The sequence below is a fragment of the Lethenteron reissneri genome, chromosome 29, assembly GCF_015708825.2.
Source record: "Lethenteron reissneri isolate LAM-NWPU_2019-01 chromosome 29, ASM1570882v1, whole genome shotgun sequence".
NCBI classification, from domain to species: domain Eukaryota; kingdom Metazoa; phylum Chordata; class Hyperoartia; order Petromyzontiformes; family Petromyzontidae; genus Lethenteron; species Lethenteron reissneri.
In genome coordinates, this window is record NC_083807.1 from 12,627,743 (window position 1) to 12,645,580 (window position 17,838).

At 46.2% G+C, this 17,838-nt stretch overlaps 1 protein-coding gene across 1 annotated transcript in view; it reads right to left on the reverse strand.

Moving 5' to 3' along the window:
- Positions 1-17,838, reverse strand: part of LOC133349261 (eyes absent homolog 1-like) — a 132,210-nt gene that overhangs the window by 25,289 nt on the left and 89,083 nt on the right. Inside the window, exons 11-14 of the mRNA XM_061562612.1 lie at positions 17,196-17,370; positions 12,730-12,866; positions 10,802-10,885; positions 233-322 (exon numbers count right to left, since the gene is read on the reverse strand). Of these exons, the coding sequence (XP_061418596.1) occupies positions 233-322; positions 10,802-10,885; positions 12,730-12,866; positions 17,196-17,370 (486 nt within the window). The remainder of the gene's footprint in view (positions 1-232; positions 323-10,801; positions 10,886-12,729; positions 12,867-17,195; positions 17,371-17,838) is intronic.

Below are 17,838 nucleotides of genomic sequence, written 5' to 3' on the forward strand. Positions count from 1 at the left end.
GATCATCAAAAAGACTTTCAACAAGCCACGTTATTGTAGTCCGCAAACTTAATTGAGCAGCAGTGGTTTTTTTTTCAGGACATATGGACCCATCTTCTGGATTCATAATCCGCTGAGGAATGCTTTCAGGCCACTGAAAATAAATTAAATATGAAAGAAAAACAAACAGATACACATCTTAAAAGGTTATCTGTGGATTTTCCACAAGGGCGTAACACACGCGCGGACTCACCTCTAAGTCGTTGAAGAATAAGTGCGTGTCGGCGAGGTTGAAAATCATCTCCTCCATTCTCAGGCCTAACGACACGGACGTTGGAGGGTCCTGGAAAAAAAGAGAACGCCAACCGATCTTTCAATCTCACAAAATCTTTCATTTTGAGTCAGTTGATAGCCCACTTAGTCGATGATTTAAAAAAAAAATCACCCGGCGTGGCGGCGGCCTCTGATCGCATCAAAACTCGGAAGCTAAGTGCGGTTAAACCTGAATAGCGCTTGGATAGGTATATCGGCAGGCACGCAGCAGCAGCAGCGGGGCGCGACTAGTTGCTGCTTCTGCTGCTTCTGCTGCTTCTGCTGCTTCTGCTGCTGCTGCTGCTGCGGAGAAGCTACGCTGTGGGCAGCAGAGGAAAGTGCAGCAAAAGTCGTTTCTGTAACTATGCTCCACACGTTTACGCTGCCCCCACATTCACCAACTCCCTCCCCCCTCCCCGTGGAATTGACCAGCATGGCGAAGTATGGTCAAAATAACTCCCATGATCCGCACGGCATTGGGAGGCCCTCATCCAGCAGTGGATGAACACGTTGCTGTACATGAGCTCCCAACGACACTAAAAAGGTCTCTCTTTCAAGGGAGATGCGGGTCGCAAAAACAATACACAACCGCATATGATAAAAGATCAGAAACAGCCCTATCTATACCTTATGCAGGGGACACCATTTACAAAACAGGAAATCAAGTCCTTAAATGTTGCATAACATTAAGCATAATTATGCAATCGAGCAGTACAATATACAGTTAAAATAACATAGATTGTTTAAGTACTTTATGAAGTTTATTAGAGCTACACTCCTCCATTACCCAACAACAAATAAAGTTGTCAAGTGGTCAAATGCGCTATTTGATTCTGTTTTTAAGCAAAACGGCGTGTTAAAGAAGCAAGTAATTGAATATGTATAAAATATTTTCAACATAACCGGTTTTGCAAAAAATGATCACGAATTGGTAGACTTTCCCACATAACTTGATTTATGTGGCTTTGTCAGATGGTGGAGGGTTACACCTCTGACTTTATACCTAAACGATCTGACCCAAAAGAAACCAATTACGAATCTTATGATGTTTGGTTGTGAAAGCCTGAGAATAAAATAAAAATACAACCCTTTGTCAAGCCACTGCTGGATGAAAGCTTCCCCCCCAAACTGTGCTGGTTATAGCGTTGCTTGACTATACTTCACCACACTGGTCAGGACAGGTTGTCGATAAAAATGGGGGGTCAGGGAGGGGGTGAACCGAAATTGGGCCGCCGCGTTTTTAGCGCTGAAATAAATTCTTTTTTTTTACAAAAGCCTGATACAGAGCGCTAGCGATAAAAATAAAAGGGAGGGGTGCACAGATATTTATGCGTTTAAGAGCATTTGGCTGCGATACATTTCCGCGTGATAAGCCATTTCGTTGAGCTATCATTTGTGACAGCTTCTGGAAAAGAGCTCCATAGCTCAGTGGGCCTTAAATGGTAAAATAAAATACAAATTGTTTCGTTTATTCCACGAAAGAAAGCCCGAGGCCTGGTGCTCCCAGGGCAAGAGAAAGGGAGAAATGTGGGCTCCCTACCCTACTAATGTAAGGACAACGATCAGGAGAACATGGTATTTTTATGGGGAAGGGGATTTATTGTTTTATTATAATTACAAGCCCTCACCACAGCAACTTCAGGTGAGCACCAAGTAAATTAATCTCACAACACGGTTTCATTAATACCCGAATCACCAGAGCGCCGTACGACACAACCGCGAAAACCTAGGTAGTACTTTCCCAAGCGACTCACGGTCAGGAACTGTCTGTGCCGTGGTGCTTCGATCAGTGCATACGTGACGTGCAGCCAAAGCTCCCGACAGCGGCGAAACACACCCCCCTCATTGTACATGTCGTGCAAATGACATCGCCGAGAGGGAGAGATTGAAACACTATCCGACAAAGCAACTGCATCAATCTCAACAGATGGCAAGAGTGATGGCGTTTATGTCAAATATGACCATTCAAACTTGAGCACGTGTATTTCAGCGCTCATGTTTCCTTACACACCATGGGATTTCAAATAACATTAAAAACTACGGTCTGATAAAAATAGGGGGGGGCTCATCCTTCACAAACCCCCATAGGAGTGATATGGTTAAGTATGGTCAAAATCTCCCCCCATCTATGACATTGTATGGAGTGGCCTTGAAACCCACAGTAGACTGTAGATTATTATAATCATTAAATGCATCTAAAAAATGGGACTCAAATGTTCTCCAAGCCGTGGTACATGCTAGACAATCCAAAATGAGGTCTAATCACCAAACCCAAATATGTTCAACAATAAATACCTGAACAAGATCATTGCCCGAATAACACTGCCAGCGTGCTTCAGGCTGCCTTCCAATCGTGTTCAAGTGTCATGTTCCCAGCACTCTCACGCAGCATTTCTGAGATCGCCTATGAATAGGGTTGCCACCTGTCCTGGTTTTCCCAGGATCGTCAAACATTTTTTGTGGGTAGCCATCCCGCGAAATCCATAAGTTGTCCCCGGGACATTAAAAGTTTAGGTTTGTGTCAGTTGTGTAACGATACGCCGCTCGTGGCAATGCGTTCAAATGTAGTTCTCTACTCCTCCAGTCGGTCGCGTGAGATATTGTTCGCTCCACGATGTGACCCGTTCTTTCTTTCACCTCAAGAGGTGGCAGGCAACCAGAGCGACACATGCGAGTGACACGTGTCTGATAGATGCACCTTCTTCCGAAGCCAACACATGGTGTGCTATTGTTATTGCCAAACAGCAGTGACGTCATATGTCACAAGACTCCGTGAGTCTCGCCTAAACCCCCCCCCCCGCCGCCCCCCATGACCACGCAGACATGCAACAATATCCAAGCCTCAACCTCCATCTGCTCATCTGCTCCATCTGTCTCGCCACCACCTAGGGCCTCTCTCTGTGCCTTCAGGCAATTTCAATAATGCAGGCCGTGATTTACGACGACGATGATGATTTATGAGTGACGATCACATCCGACGATAAGAGGTAAAACCTGATTGATCTGTGAAGGCTGACGATGCTGACGAACGACAACAAATGCATCAAGACTGCCTCGAAGTAAATAAAGGGACAAACTGGAAAAACCACTGTCATCATTATCAAGAAAAACGTCTCATAAATTAAATGATTATAACTTTTAAAAACATTACTTTTGAACAGAATTAACGTGAGAAAATGTGAAGATTATGTTTCATTTTATATAGAGTTGTCCCGCAAAGACAACAACAATTATTTGATGCCATAACCCAATATTGATAATACACATGCAAAAAGTGTATTCAACAGGAGCACATAATATCATTCCCAGCAAGCATTGCAAGATGACATCACCAATCTTGTGCCTATTCTCGCGATAGTCACCAGGGGAAGACAGGCGAGGCTGATGTGTTTAATTTAGACACCACTAGAAAAATAAAACAAGTGGATACAGGTTTCATCATAATTAGAAGTCATCGGTCCAGTATCGCCATTATTACATGATGAGTTTGTGACACATACGACATGTTGGTGGTTAATGACCACACCCAAGACAAGCTGACATTAAAATAAATTAATGTTTGTCGATTAACAGAGCTTTAGCATCGTGGTACTCTCTACATATATGCATCCATATAGTGGAACATGTAATCAAGCACCACAGAACACCCCATCAATCAAACAAGTAAAACAAATGCACGACTACAGTAATTTAAAAAACAAGATACTAAATGTTTCTCAGTGTTTCCAAGTATGCACAGGGTGTGAGTCACTTGCATTAATGTTTTGTTTTATACTAAATGCGAATTAAAGGACAACTTTTAATAACGAAATCAAAATTTGTGAGGCAATGCTATGCATGCACATACGTGGCAGACTGAACCCAATTTTAGTTTGTATAAACATTAAATTTTTCGATGCTCAAAATCCATCTGTTCTTCATAAAGGAACAAAGGCCAATGTGTCTGTCCTGTAGAGCTTGGTAATATTGCCGAGTAGTTATATTAATTATTGACAAACATCCTCACTATAGCCTTCACAGACTATTTGGGCGAGTGCTGTTCACGATCAGCTATAAAGGCCGGCACAGCACACGAGGGGATAGGTGGCTAACACCATGCCCGGCCGTCTCTGTCTCCCTCATGCTGATGTTTATAAGGCTGAGTCGACGAAAGGGAGGCCTCCGCTCAAATATTCGCTGCCTGATATTGGTCTTAAGGGAGAATCTAACTGGGTTTGCCAGGTTTGTAGTGCAGTGCGCTAACCACTACACTAATCACTGGCAGGCATAAACAACACATACAGCATTTTCCCTCCTCATTATTGAATGAATTGCTGAAAAATATATTTTTGATTGCGCAGAAAGTAACAGCATGTGGCGGCTCGGGGGGGGGGGGGGGGGCACAAAAACGCATCGCACACAACACACACGGACCGGGAAAGCAGACATTCTTAAACACGTAACTCTACGCAAAGCATCTTGAGATTAACAATTGATATTTATTGACGAATCGATGCTTCATTAAACCCTCCCTCCACCACACGCAAATGCACGCCTTGAGTGTCTGCTCTGTGAAGCCCCGGGGGCCCCGAGATTGAATCCCACCACACATGTCGCGCACTGGGGCCAGACGTCTTTGTGCTCAAATGCCATAGACCTCTCTGGGTGCACGCCAATATTTGGTCACGTACGCGTGACGCGATACACACGCAAGTAACTTACTCACGCACACTGAACCTTCTTTTGTAGAAGTAAGCGGGTGGCATAGCGCCCTGCTGCTCCTTTATACTGCGACAAAGGTTCAATTGCAACCTTTGTAACCCGGATAGGGCATCCCCAAAGGTTGACTCGGCCCCAAATATTGGTTCCGCTGCAGTTGACGCTGGGTTGTGGGAGGAGGTGGGGGGAGTGGAGGAATCGTAAAATGTGTGCAGCGCTGGTCGACTCCTCCGTTGTGCTCAGGGCTAAGAAACGAATGCTCTCAGGCAGCCCAGTCCCTCATCACTCTAAGAGGCCATATGGTGGATCTTTATCTTCATAATCAATGACATGACAAAGAAGACGTTGATAATGTGCACTTAGTTGCACAAGCACTCGGGCGGTTACGATATGCGGTCAAATGCAAAATCACAGCCTATACGGTTTGGCATCTATTATGCAATATGCTTATACAATATTTTACCAGGACATCAAAATTTACAAGACGATCAAAACATTGATTTGTACTTAGCTTCAGTGCTTCACTCAATAAGCCAAACATGTGCCTGTTTATTGATTGCATTCAACATCTCAGGTTTAGACGAAAAAACTGCTGTCGAAAATAAGCACGTGCCTATCAGGTCTGGCACAGCACACCACTGAGTGGTATAGCTAGCACATGTAATGCACAGCCACCTTTGTATCTCGACTACAGAAGTTTATAACACTTAACCAGCACCGGTTACTCATTCTAGCATGAGGGACGATCCAGACCATGATCCGATACCGATTATAACTGGCGCAGTGCACCACTAGATGTTCTGAGAGAGAATGGATACCAGAAGGAATCATTGAGAAGTGTGATGAGAAGGAAGGTGGCTAATGTGCGTTGTATCGCAAGAGGTTCAGCTGGAGATACGATGAAGATTATTCTGCAAGGAAGGTGGATGGGAATATGTGAAGAGGAAAAGGAAACTCATCAGTTTGGTGGGACTATGTGAGCAGTTGGAGGTGCTTTGGGATGCCGAGCCAGTCAACCTCGCGTGAAAATCTTCGCAAGAGATTGCTTAGAAGTGGAAAGCATCCACCATGGAGATCGGACCCTCCGTTACGAGGATGATACGAGGCAGATAAGACAGCAACACCGTGGCCTCGTGGCCTCGAGTAGAATCACGGCGCAAGTGCCCGCTCGCCAACCATCACAGAATCACTCCCCTATACGTCCACGCAAGCACGAGCACGCACGAGCGCCTTAGCCTGTCACGAGCACACACGGCGCGAGGCTTAAGGCCGGGGCGGCCACACTAAGCCGCCGAAGCCGGGTCGAGGCATGCACCTGCGCACGCCCGTCGGCACCCTCCCCGGCCCGTGCTCTGTCATCGGGCGGCCGTTCCCCAGGCCGCAGCAGCTGACGCCGACCGTCAGCTTTATTGCCTCAGTCGCCAATTTACCGTGGCGGAAAAATAAAATTCCATACCATCGCACCAGGGCACCCCTATTTATAGTGTTCAGAGTTGTGCAGATGCCAGCAAATAGGCAACGAAATGAACGTTGTCCGCGACGACCGAAGATTGACGATCGCGTGTTGGTGTTACAGGTGGGCCGGGAGGTGGGGGGGGCTCTGGTGTAAAAATGACGCCCCAGGAAAATAAAAAAAACCCCATGAAATAAAGCAAACCGAATGTAAATACGGGACTTCTCCTTCTCATTCGATGACACAAAAGATTAAAACTAAGAAATACACATTCCACTTAAAGTGTGTAGTTCTGAGTTAAAAAAAGCATTAAAAGTGAACTACTTAAAAATACCCAAAACATTTCGTTTTATAAGCTCAAACTGAAACAACACTGTGCACACACACACACATATATATATAAACATGTGTACAAAGCCCATAAAGGCACAGAATGTTACTGTTTGTGTGTGCAAGTGACAACATGCCGACTTGATTAACCAGAGCAGTCGACTGTCAAACCCGATACTGATGCCCTGGTTTGACATTTTTGGGATATTTCCAACCCACCAATAAATTCCAAATGCCTCAATTCAGCTTCCAACAATGGGCGTCTTTTGTTCCATAACCAAAGCAATGCTTGGGGTCGGAGATAACGTCAGAGGACATGCAATAACAATAAACCACGATCACTGTCACAAAACGCGTGAAAAGCCGCACTCGAGAGCATCTGGTGCGCTTCATCGCGGAGTGAGCGTGCGTCTGCTAGCCGACACGCAGAGCCTCAATCCTCCAAAGTCTGTGGCGAGCTCCAGGCTCCTGTCGGCTTGATCTCGGAATAACAGACGATACGCCGAATCGATAATTAGGACCATACTGACCGCGCTGCAACAAAAACGCCACTCAAAGTGGTAAAAACTAGACAACCCAGAGAGACTCGGCGCGCGCGAGTGGATAGCTGCTCAACTGGCTTCTGCTTTGGCTTGTCAGGAGGTTGCTGGCGGCAGGGGAATGGGAGGGAGTGGGCATGGCGAGGGAGGGAGGTGGGGCAGGGTGGGTGGGTGGGGGGTGCAGGGAGCCAGGCATGAGGCCTGGGTAGGGGTAGCAAGTGGGGGGAGGGTAGAGAGGGGGGGGGGGTGATAGGAACAGGAGGTGCAGTCCAGACTGGCAGAGAGGGGAGGGAGGGGGCTGGATAAACTTATGCAATCTCCCGGAATACATTTCTGCCGCTCTGCTAATTAAAAATTTATTGAAGGAACAAGAACTGCTGACATAAACAGCTGGACTGGATCTGGACAAATCAGAGCTGGATGATTGATAACGCCTTTCCCCCCCACCCCATCTCTGATGCCAGGCCTCTTCATTAGACAAGGCCCTTTCTAACGGAATGATTGGAGCAGCTGCCTGTGCTCCCTGTGCTAATCTCAACCCAGGCTCTCCCTCCACGGCCCCACACCACCACCACCCATTACCCACAGCTTATTTGCTGATCCAACGGGCACAAACCCATCACAGTTATCTGCTCCTAAATCCTGAGTTTCATTTTAATTTCGAATTCCAAAATGTCTTATTAAAACATAATAATACCATGGCTCCCATCTAACAACAGAGCAGCGTTGACCCTTTATGATTTTCTTTCTGTTTCAAATTGGAAGAGTGGGCCAAGGCAAATATTTAAACGGAGATCTTGCGCGCTTTGCTCGGCCGGGCGACGCTTGTGACGAAACCCAAGCCGACATTTTAACTTATCGCCTTGGAATTCTACAGTTTGGAATTTCCATACTATCAGAATAATTATGCAAATGTCAATGTTGTTAATTCAATTTACTGCATGTGGAAATGCTTGCATGCTGTATAAGTAGTACTCGTTATTGAAATAAGTTTAAAGGTTTAAGTGATTCTTCAAGGACTAAGCAAATTAAAGACAAACTGTCCAGTAAGATATCTATGAGGCCTTTTTGCCAGTATCAAAATGATGAAAAAATAAGAATAAGCTTGACCCTTTCTGACAATAAGACAGATGTTAAGATGTTTAAACGCCAAATAGAAACCTATTGCAAGGCAGCAAGTCTGCATTAACCACACGTACTTGCGAAAAAACGTGCAAACAAACGTGCCCTGTGGTTAATGAAGATTTGTTGCCTTGCAATAGGTATCTATTTGGTGTTTAAACGTCTTAACACCTATTCTATTGACAAAACGGGTACGGATTTGTTTGAGATGGATTTGTTCACAATAAGAAACAGCCCAAACAGTGGAAATAAAGCCATAGATATTTTAACCAACACTAGCAATAATTTCCAGCCACATAAAATCAATGGCTACCTATATACAGGCATTTATATAGTAATTCAGTCACTTACATTTATACTTTGTGTGAACCAAGTCGAAAATCAGAAATATACAAGTACTGTATTAAAATAATGTAGAATAAAACTGTAGCTTTACTATCGCACCCCTGTGTGAAATTGATATTTGAACACCAGCACAAAAAAGCTGCAGTCGTAAGTCCATCATAATTTCCATTTGCTCCACTGGTACCGAGTGCCGATGTACCCTCAACAAGGCCAAAAGAGCCCGCCCCGGAGAAATGTCATTTTAAAATATTTAGCCTACAATATTCACCTTCCAAGCAATTTTGCAAATGTGCGGCCTGGCAATACTATTTTATGGACGGCATGTTTTTGAATCCTGTGCCACGAAGGAATGCTGTACAGCATAGCTGGTGTTGCCAGCAGCTGGTCAGCTGTCAAACAGCCGCTGACTTGCCAGAGACAGTCTCCGATGACGGGGCAATTGGAATGTTTCTCTTAGCAACTGGGAAACAGCATCCACTTTCATACGAAGCAAGGTAAGGGTGTGTTGCCCTCCCCCCACCCCCAGACATCGACAGCAGGATTTCTCAAACTCCAGTAGACCCACCACAGTGGCGAGATATTAACTCCCTCGCCGCATATGCAGAAGGCCGTGGGTTCGATCCAGCCCCTGACGCCTGTGTATATGGAGTTTGCATGTTCTCCCCGTGGTTCCGCGGAATTTTCTCCGGGTTTTCCCTCTACGTTTAGAAACATGCTTTTATAGTATTTGACTGCTATAAATTTTCACGTGATAAGCCACTTCGTTGAGCTATCATTTGTGGCCAGGAAGCTTCTGAAAAAGAGCCATATAGCTCAGTGGGCCTTGCCTAGTATTTTTTGTTGTATTATGTTGAACTAGTTTTAGTTTTATACCGTTTTACCTCCGTTCACATATACAATACACATTTACAAGCGTACGTGTCTGACGATTTGCTATAGACATTCTCTGCAATGTAGACGTACGTTGATTAATTTGAACCAGTGCTCTCTAAGTCACGTGGGACAATAGAAGAGACAAAGATCCCCCCATGCTCGGCTGCACCAGGTACTTATTTAGGCTGAAGTCCACAAAGGGGGAGGGGCCCAGGACTTGTTCAAATCTTCGTTACTTTTTATTGGTCGGGAGCAGGAATCGAACTCGTGTTGCCGGGTTCAGTGTCGTACGCTAACCAACACACATCCACCACATGTACACACAAAGACGTCGATGTGATATTGGAACGGAGTCGTGTACGTCCGGTGGGTCTATTTGAGTAATAACGACGCGCGTGCAGCGTGATAATATTTAATTTGTACCCCTACGGAGAATGGGTAAGCACAAAACGATGGACCATGGTGGGTTGCGAGGACTGGAGTTTAAAAAGAGAGCCCGATAAAGAGGTGAACCTATGACAATTTACCAGAAATGTGCCCCATCCCGTTGGACCTCAGAATGCTAAGCATTCTACACATGCCCACATGCACACGTTGTCCACATGTATGTGTGCATGATCTAGAGTGCACCGAGAATACGTTCCCAGACTAAACCCACTTTCCACCACCAAATCTCAGGTAGATCATTCGAGGAAAACAAAAAGTTAACCCAATGAATCGATGTTGGCTGTGACATCATACGTGCAAAGTTAAAATGACCTTGAACAGACTTGGTGAATCAGTGGTTCATCTTGCGTGTGCAGTATATAGATGTGTAAGCGAACGACATTCGCAGCGGCTTGTGGCTAACCATCGAACAAAGACCATCACTGCATCGTGAGCTTTCAGATGCGCTTCTGCGGCCGTCTGGAACGCTCTTCCTTCTGACATTAGAAAGCCACTGGGGCTTTGCACACTTTTAGGTTCATAATGAAAACTAATTTCTTTAGAACTGCTTTTTGTGTTTAGTTTGTTGTCCTTCCCCCGCACCTCCAATTAGCACGGTTGGCTATGTACGGTGCGAAAGAAGTTCAACATACATACATCACCGCTGCACGTCGTACATTTATCCAAAATCGCCGTGCAACACCGTGAAATGCAAGGCACGTACCTTGCCGTATCTTGTGGCGTATGAGCCCGTCAAGAGTGAGTGGAAGATGATAATCGTTTCATCCAAGTCCCAAATGAAAACCCTCTGAAAAACAAGCGCAAAATAACATTTTGTAAGATACAATCTTCACTGGAAATATGTCAATGGTCAGCTGTTTGTCAACTTTTGTTTTTACAACTCGTCAGTGAACAAGAAATAAACAGACCTGCTAGAACGGAATGTGCTCAACCATGCTCGTGTACCATGTACTGCGAGTTATGTGCTGGATTCGAAACCAATCATGGTGAATGAAATAAAAAAGCATCATAATTGTGTTCAGTTTCATTCCAATTAGAGTGGCAACTCAGTAAACTCCCGTAGTTATATGATAATGATGATGACAAACGTGTGTGGGTGACTAGCAAAGCAGATTTTTCAGTTATTTTCCAATGTATTTGATATTTAACTTTTTGTATCAGACCACGAAACAAATAATTACTTCATAAGTATTACAGAGCAGTGTGCTCTATCTGTTAGAAAACATCTGAAGAAGAGATTGTTGACAGGACTTAATAAATTTCAAGTGCATTTTCGCCCTTTACATCATAGCACCCTCAATAAACTGACATTCGACTGCAATTTGATCAAATTTAATGTGAAGCCAAATATAGTCTAACAACAGTTTGATTATGTAGCCACTGGGGGACCGGGGTTGAGACAATCAACTCGTGAAACTTGAAAGCCCCGTTTAATCACGGGCGGCTGCAACCCAGATCTGAACCCAGGATATCTCAGTGGTGCCCTCTCGGCCGCACGGACCTTTGAGCCAACCCCGGTCATCATCTCAGCAAAGCGAGATATTTCATAAACAAAATTGCAATTCAAGTTCAGACCAACAAACAAGACAGAAGCCCCACTTGGCAGAATTCCATGCACAGCGATGGTCATGCCCACGCGACCCCCCCCACCGCCACCACGTAGGAAAGAGTGAGAGAGGCACACGCTGCTTGTAAATCAGCGCCTGATGAAAAACACTGCCACCAAGGCATCTGTAACACGGGGTGTGCGTTCGCTTTGTTGTAATGTGCCACTAATTGATTTTATTTTCGTCGATTGCGCCTTCTAACTCGGATCCTTGCGCCTCCCTTTGAAGGTCCCTTAATACCATCACCTTTGATGATAGCGCATTAATTTTGGCACAACGGCGACGTTTACATTCAAACGACGGGCGTTGAAGCAGTGCGGCTCAACACCTTTGGTGAAGTGATTAATGTAAATGGGCTAATTAGGGCGAACCAATTTCAGCCTTTTAAGTTATATCCTTCCATGTGTATGCATGCAGGCATATACGTATGTTTAGCTACATGGGTGCAGTGTTGAGTGGACGGATGAATGGATGAACGGATGGATGAACACACAGATAAGGCAGGTATAGGCAGGTAAGTATGCATGCATGCATGAATGTACCGATGGGGGCATGTTTGTTGGTGTGGAGGCAGGTGGAGAGATGACTGTGGTGGTACTGTACACATTTAGCTGTGGTCGCTAAGGTAGGACAAAATAGCAAGGCAGGAAGGTGGCCACTGGTAAATAGATAAATACCACATACAAAAAGCATTTGTAGATTGGCATAAACACAAGTACATAGAAAATACAATCGAAGGCACATTATAAGACTGGTATGCCATTAGGTAGTTGGACAAGTAAAATAGGTAAGCATACGATTAGGTAGGTAAGTATATGATCGTGTACGGCAGTAGGTATGCAGGCAGCCAGGCATGGAGATAAGTAAATTAATAGGTTGGCAGTGAGCATGAAGTGATGCATTGATTCAACTATTGTGCAAGGTGCTGGGGGGAGGGATTGTTGAGCGATGTCGATGGCTTGGGGAAGCCATCATCCAGCGGTGGATTGAACATGACTGATTATGATGATAAAGGCAGACTGACCTCCAAGTCTCCATCGGGAGGTGGAGAGGGGTTATTCCTTCTCCCGCGACCCCTGGATTTTCCGCCGGAAGCGCGGCGCGTCCTCTCCTCGGACTCCTTCCCGGGTGTCGTGGGGCTCTGCAGGGTGCCGTACTCCGCTGCCGGGGCAGGTGGAAGGGAGACACACGAGGCAGCCTCGGATAACTCACGCTTGTATGCATGGCGTTTGTACAAACGGTGAACTTCTTTCGCACCGCACGAAGCCAACCGTGCAAATCGGAGGTGCAGTTGTCGCGGCGTTCAGGGGGGGGGGACATTGAGCGCAGCTTGGATGGTGCCGTTTTTTTTTGTCATAAGTGATGCTTATAAATAACTAAGCACTGGCCGCGCATTTGTGCAGGATACAACATTCTGCGCGGAGGGTGGGCCTTGGGGAGGGGGCACGAGGTCAGCGCGGGGCACAAACTCGGCTCACAACGATGCAGCATGCGGGTGACGTCACCGCGCAGGTGTGAGAGGCGACGTGACCCGCGTGCCAGCCAGCAAAACTTTTTTTCCGATATAGTACGATAAAGGATGGGATGAAGCAGCGATGTGTGGCCGTTTTTTGAGCGATGCGCTATAATCACGGTGACCCGAGTTCCATTCTTGGCCATGGCTAAAATCAGTGGCAAGTGGAATCTCAACCAGCCATGGCCACCACGCCCCCCTTACCAACTTAACGGACCACATGGTGAAGAATGGCCAAACACACGCCCCTAGCTAACATGGATTGGAAGGTCTTCATCCAGCAGTGGACAGATCATGACCAGTGATGATGATGATGACCATACATTTTCAGTGAAACACTGTGAACCAGGAAGCAATCTGGTACCTGGCTGACAAAGCCTTTAAGCTAAAAAAAAGATATTAGCCACTGCAAAACATAAATATGCTCCAAAATGAGAAGACGACTATTTAATTCCCCCATGGACACAGGCTGGGGGATACCACATTGGTAAAGAGCAGTGGCTTCCAATTTGATGCGTGCTTCTCGTGATTTGGGCAGCTTCCAGACAGATGTCCTGATAAACAGGACACACACGGGCCTGCTGGTTACGTAAAGGTTGAAAGACTGCAGAGACTAAAACAGAGGTCATGAGCACAGCCTCATTACTAGCTAGCGCCTGAGGAAAAAGACTTGGCATGGAAATGGTCGATGCCGCTCATTTTCACTTCATTCTATTGCAGTATCAGGAAGCGAGCAGTGGCAATGGAAGGCTTGGCAGCTTTTACAAGTCTATAAAACATATTGTTGCAAGAAAATTAACAGTGCTCACTTAAAGGAAGGTTCCACATTCATTTGCGGGCGCGTGTCTACCTAGCCTGGCACAAGCAACCTTCAGTAACACGAGCGGCAATGGCACGGCAGTGTTGCTGTGCTGTGCGCGCTTTTTTTTTACTGACGGCAGGAGAGCGGGGCAGAACTCTAAAGCGGGTAGCCGTTGCGTTAAACGGGTCAGGAGCCGTCACTTTGCAACCATTGGGGTAAGATCTTGTCAGATTGAAGATAACTGCGAAGCAGACTACAAGCGACCCCCCCCCCACCATGTTATTATGATGATGGATTCTGGAAAATAAAATTAACAAATAGTTTTCAACATTTGTGAAAATATCAATTCACCAAAATTTTTTAGTCGGCGGGGGGGGGGTTTGTTGTACTCAGATCACTCTTTCCCTCAGGAGGCTGATAATCCATCTTGTGATGAGCGATGATGATAGCAGTGGTGATGACGGCTATGTGAAACCCTCATGCTACACTGCTGAATGTACGATAACGATAATGAAAGGCTCAAAACTTCTTAATCTTGTGGAGAATGTTGTGGAACTTTAAATATCTGCACACAGGCACAGAAACGTGCCTTGTGACCCTCTCTGGAACCAGTCCGAACGCCAATGGTCAGAGCAACCATTAATAGGCATTGGAACGATAAGATATGTGAATGATGAATACTTGGCTACACCATCACCAACACTTAATTTGAATACAAAATGAGAGTTTGATGAGACTAAACATATATCTTTTTTTTAAAAGATACGAGTAATAAACGAGAAAGCCATTAACAATATTATGCAGGGTCAGAATACCACGGCGATAGACAAACAAAACATGAAATTAGTATGAATCAGTCAGGAAACTCTGCAAATGATATCAGTGGAGACAGAAGTTCCAATAATTTAAATTTAGCTTGGCTTAACATCAGTGCATACCGTGCCACACAGAGGTCCGTGTAAATTGTACCACACAGCCCAGCGCCCGACTCCTCCGCAATCAAATAAACTGGTAATTGTGGCCCGACACACCAGCCAAACCGGACTAAATTTTCACAAGGAATACAGGGTCAGAGACTGAAGGTCGCACTTGAACCTGACAAATGATGGTCCCCTGTAGGATTAACACCTGTTCCGCATTTCACAGAACCTTGCCTGATTTCTTGTCAATTTGAAACGCTCATTGTAAATGTGCAACAGGAATTCATAGTTATCGTGTGGCGACCGAACTTTAAACGCACGGTCAACAGGCATTACATGAAGCTTAAGCAGAATGACGGCGAGTAAAGAAACGTTCTAAAATAGCGCTCCCTTCCCGCGAGACTAGAACACAAATCGCATGTGCTGCACGGCGGACACAACACAGGCACCACCCCCTCATGACGAGCGTGCGCTCCTCATTATTCCGCTTCTTCTCAGCCAGAAGTCCCATTAATATGCGGGGTCAGCTGCTCCGATTGTGTCTCTCGATGAGCTTCTATTCGGCTCTTCTTCTTTTCGTCGCTGCTGTCGACCGTCCCCCCCCCTCATACCTCGCTCCCCCACATTCTCCCATCTCACCCTTGATCTCCCTCTGCTGCCATCTGCCCTGCACCGACAGTATCTCCAATGCCTTTCTACTAACTGCATCTTCTTTTGCCTGTTCTCAACGCAATCCCAAACTGTCCAAGTCTCGCCTCCCTTACCTACTCAACACTATCCGTAACCGCTGCCAAGGTGCCGATTGTTTCACATTCCACCTCATTTGTCAACATATATCTCTGCCATTTCAAGCACTCATCTCACTGTTTTGTTACCTCAGTGCCGAAGTCACTGCAGCATATAAACGATGGGCACACACACGTACCTATAACAGCACTGGTCGCATCATCACCCGACATATTTAATTATCAGTTTTACTGGCTTCTCTCTGCTTACATACAATTCCTGTAACCCTACTTCACTTATGCCATCCTGCCCCAACTCGTTCAAATCTGTTCATCTCAAATTGCGAGTCTCCAGTGAGCCTGGACGAATTGACAGCCCTTCGCTCGGCCAGTTATTAATAGAGCGGAGCTGTATATATTTATCTTTGCTGCTATTGTTCGTCAGGACACGTTGTGTATAGCGACTGCGCAGTTGGCAAACCCCTCTCTATTCAAGACAAGGCGAGGACAGGGCGTGCATACGGCAGCACTGACTCGGCGGGTGGCGGAGCGCACAACGCGGCCCAACCACAATTTGGATTCGAAAAGCATCCCGAATAGGGGTCGGCTACAAAAATAACAATACAAGCAATGCACGTGAACACGAGAGACGGTGGTCCTTACTAAATGACGTCACGAGGCAGAGTCGAAGGTTGCCGACGCCCTGGTCTAGATGCAACCACCGCCTCTCGCCAGACCCCAATCAATCGATCAAACTTTATTTCTATAGCACTATTCGTGCAAAAAAAATGCAATACGTTGTGCTTTACAGGCATGAACAGTCAAAGTGAAATTGTAGGCAAAATAAAATCACGTTGTAACACATTTCTAGCAAAGACATAATAAAAATAACACATTAATACAATCCTAATTAAAAGCAAGTTTCAAATAGTTTTTAGATTTGTTTTAAAAGTGTTTAATGATTCTGAAGCCCTCAGGATCCCCTGGCAGGCTGTTCCACAGGCAAGCACCGTATACACTAAAAGCTGCAGCAAGATGTGCACTTTATTATAATTATTATAATAATGCCCTGTGTTTGTCCCAGAGTGCCTCATTAACTATTCTTCTTCAGGAGGGTACTGTGCACTGGGGATGTTTGGCCAGTTCCACGAATTCATTTTTTTTTTAGTCTCCACCCTGGGAAAAAGCCGGAAGTGCCCGGAGACAACCCGTCATGGCATGCACTGGAATTCCTCGGCCACCACGCAGTCGCAGCATGGCGGGAGCCTCACCAATGTAACGTGACCAGCGAGAGGAAAAGGAGGGACGCGGTTTTGCCTTCAGGCTATAAGGGCGGCGGGTCAGGGGAGAGGAGCGATAAGAGGAGCGATAAACGAGGGTTACCCGCCCACGGATAACGTCAGTGGCGAGCGAGGCGCGAACCGGTCCTGGGTCTTCCTCTGCGCCAACCTGAACTGACCAGCACGGTGAAGTATGTTCAATCAGGGGGGGCGGGGGGGGGCAGGTCGCGGGCCGGTGGCGATGTCGTACCGGCCTGGCTGGTAGTGATAGGCGCCGGCTCCTGCAGGGTATAGGTGGCAGCCGTGGCGGGCGGGGTGGACGGGCTGCTGCTGCTGTTGGCCATGTAGGTGCCGTAGGCGGCGCTCGGGTAGTACTGCCCGACGGCGTACTGCCCCTGCGGGAAGCCGGCGTATGACGAGTACTCCTGCAGTTGCGGGGCGGCACACACGGCGGGGACGAGTTGGCGATGCGCGACATGCACGTTGGCGAAGACGTTAGTTTGTTGTACTTCCCCTGCACCTTCGATTAGCACGCTTGGCTACGTACGGTGCGCAAGAAAAGTTAAACATACGTACATTTTATTTTTGCGTGATGGCAATATGTTCAGGAGGTCAATGACAATGTCAAGGTCTGCTAATCGCGAGAGGGTGTGCAGTTTTGCTATTCCTCCTCCATGCAAAGATCACAAAGCTAGTGGTTTACTACATGGTTGATGGATTTAGTTGTATGGTGACAGTCGCACTGTGGTTTGTCTTTAACGTTCCATTTGTGAAGGGGATATGCATCGGCCTGTTGTTGCGATGTTTGGGTCTCGAATTATGTGTTTATTCTGGGCGATAGAAGATGTTAAGAGGCAATAGCGGCAGACCCTAGGGGTCTACAGCAGCGCTGT